Source organism: Elephantulus edwardii, unplaced genomic scaffold (genome assembly GCF_000299155.1).
Source record: "Elephantulus edwardii isolate Elephantulus edwardi_28Jun2011 unplaced genomic scaffold, EleEdw1.0 scaffold00028, whole genome shotgun sequence".
NCBI classification, from domain to species: Eukaryota; Metazoa; Chordata; class Mammalia; order Macroscelidea; family Macroscelididae; genus Elephantulus; species Elephantulus edwardii.
In genome coordinates, this window is record NW_006399778.1 from 2570252 (window position 1) to 2571742 (window position 1491).

Here is a 1491-nt window from a genome sequence, read left to right on the forward strand (position 1 = left end):
GTAGAGAGAATAGTGCAACAATGAATGAGTGGAAGCCCAAAATCTCTGTAAATGTTTATGAAAATTAATAAAATATAATTATAGGGAAAAAAAAACAAAACTACTCTCCTCCAAGCTCTCCAACATTCCAGGAGCATGGACTTCATAAATAAATCTTGTGGCACAGTAAGTGAAACAAGATGCCAGCTCTCCAACCATAGGACCCAAGCTGGTGCTTCAGAGACCTAAATTCCAGCTTGGGTCCTTATATAGACCTCTAGGGAAAAACTCACTAATCTCCAGTTGGATTAGTCTCTGGATGAACAGTATAGCAAAATGGGAAAAAAAATTAAGGGTTTTAGTATTAGGGTTTGAATCTTGGCTTTCCCAGAAACTAGCTATATGACATAAACTCTCCAAGTTGTAGATTTTTTCCATCTTTACATAAGAAATGTTGGAGACCCTAACTTCCCCAGTTATTCCGAATTGTAAATGGGATACTTAAAAAAAATGCTTGGTAAAAAGAAACTGTTCAGTCAATATTTGTTCATTTCCTTTCTGCTGAGTAGTATTATACAAAGGAAATAAAGCCAGGCTTTGGAATCAGAACCAGAGCAAGGCATAACCTTATTCTAAGTTAATTTACTCATTCTAAAGGCCCACATATCCGACAATTATGGGTCACTATGAGGATGACATTAGGCAAAATATAAACAGTCTGGCATAAAGTACTGAGGACACAACAGACAATAACAAAAGAACAACTCTTACAATGACATGTCTGTAGTTTTCATTCTACATCTTAAAACAATGGGCTCAACATAGCTCTCTCATGCACTATTGTTTGTTTGGTTTTTTTTTTAATTTTTTATTATTTTTTTTGTGTGTGTATACCGTCAAATCAGATCTGACTGGTACAGGAAGAAATTGTCCCTCCTTCCCCGCAGAGCATCTGGTGGATTGTAACCGTGCGCCTCTGGGATTGCAGTGCAGCTTCTTGCCACTAGACCACCAGAGCTCCCCTGCACTATTGTTTTAACACAGATTAAAGAAAGAAAATGAGAAACTGTTCCGTTCTCTGATAAAGACCAAAGGCAGTTCTTAGTCTTAAAAGTTGTCTTCCCCTAATATCTAGACTATTTCCTACCCATTCCAAAAAGTTTGTCCCACATTCTTTTTGAAGTAAATCCTGAAGCCAATAATAACCCTTTAAACCAATTATTATTGTTCTCAATAGCCTGGGTCCATGTCGAGGAGCAACAGGTACTTAAGTAATGACATGAAAGACACAGGACAAAATCATGGTCAGGGACTGCTTAATTCCCTATTTATTTCAGGAGTCCAGATTTCCCCCCACTCCCAGTACTTTCCTAGAGTGTATCCACTCACCTGACTGAGGTTGAAGGTCATGATGCTGTTATCATCATATAGCAGGATGTTAATGGTGTCTAATGCCCATGTGCTCTCTGCCAGCAGCCCAGACTTGAGTGACATCATTACACGCCATGCCTC

At 38.6% G+C, this 1491-nt stretch overlaps 1 protein-coding gene across 1 annotated transcript in view; it reads right to left on the bottom strand.

Moving 5' to 3' along the window:
* Positions 1 to 1491, bottom strand: part of ARID1A (AT rich interactive domain 1A (SWI-like)) — a 96227-nt gene that overhangs the window by 8540 nt on the left and 86196 nt on the right. The window contains 1 exon segment of the mRNA XM_006903765.1: positions 1369 to 1488. Within this exon segment, the coding sequence (XP_006903827.1) occupies positions 1369 to 1488 (120 nt within the window).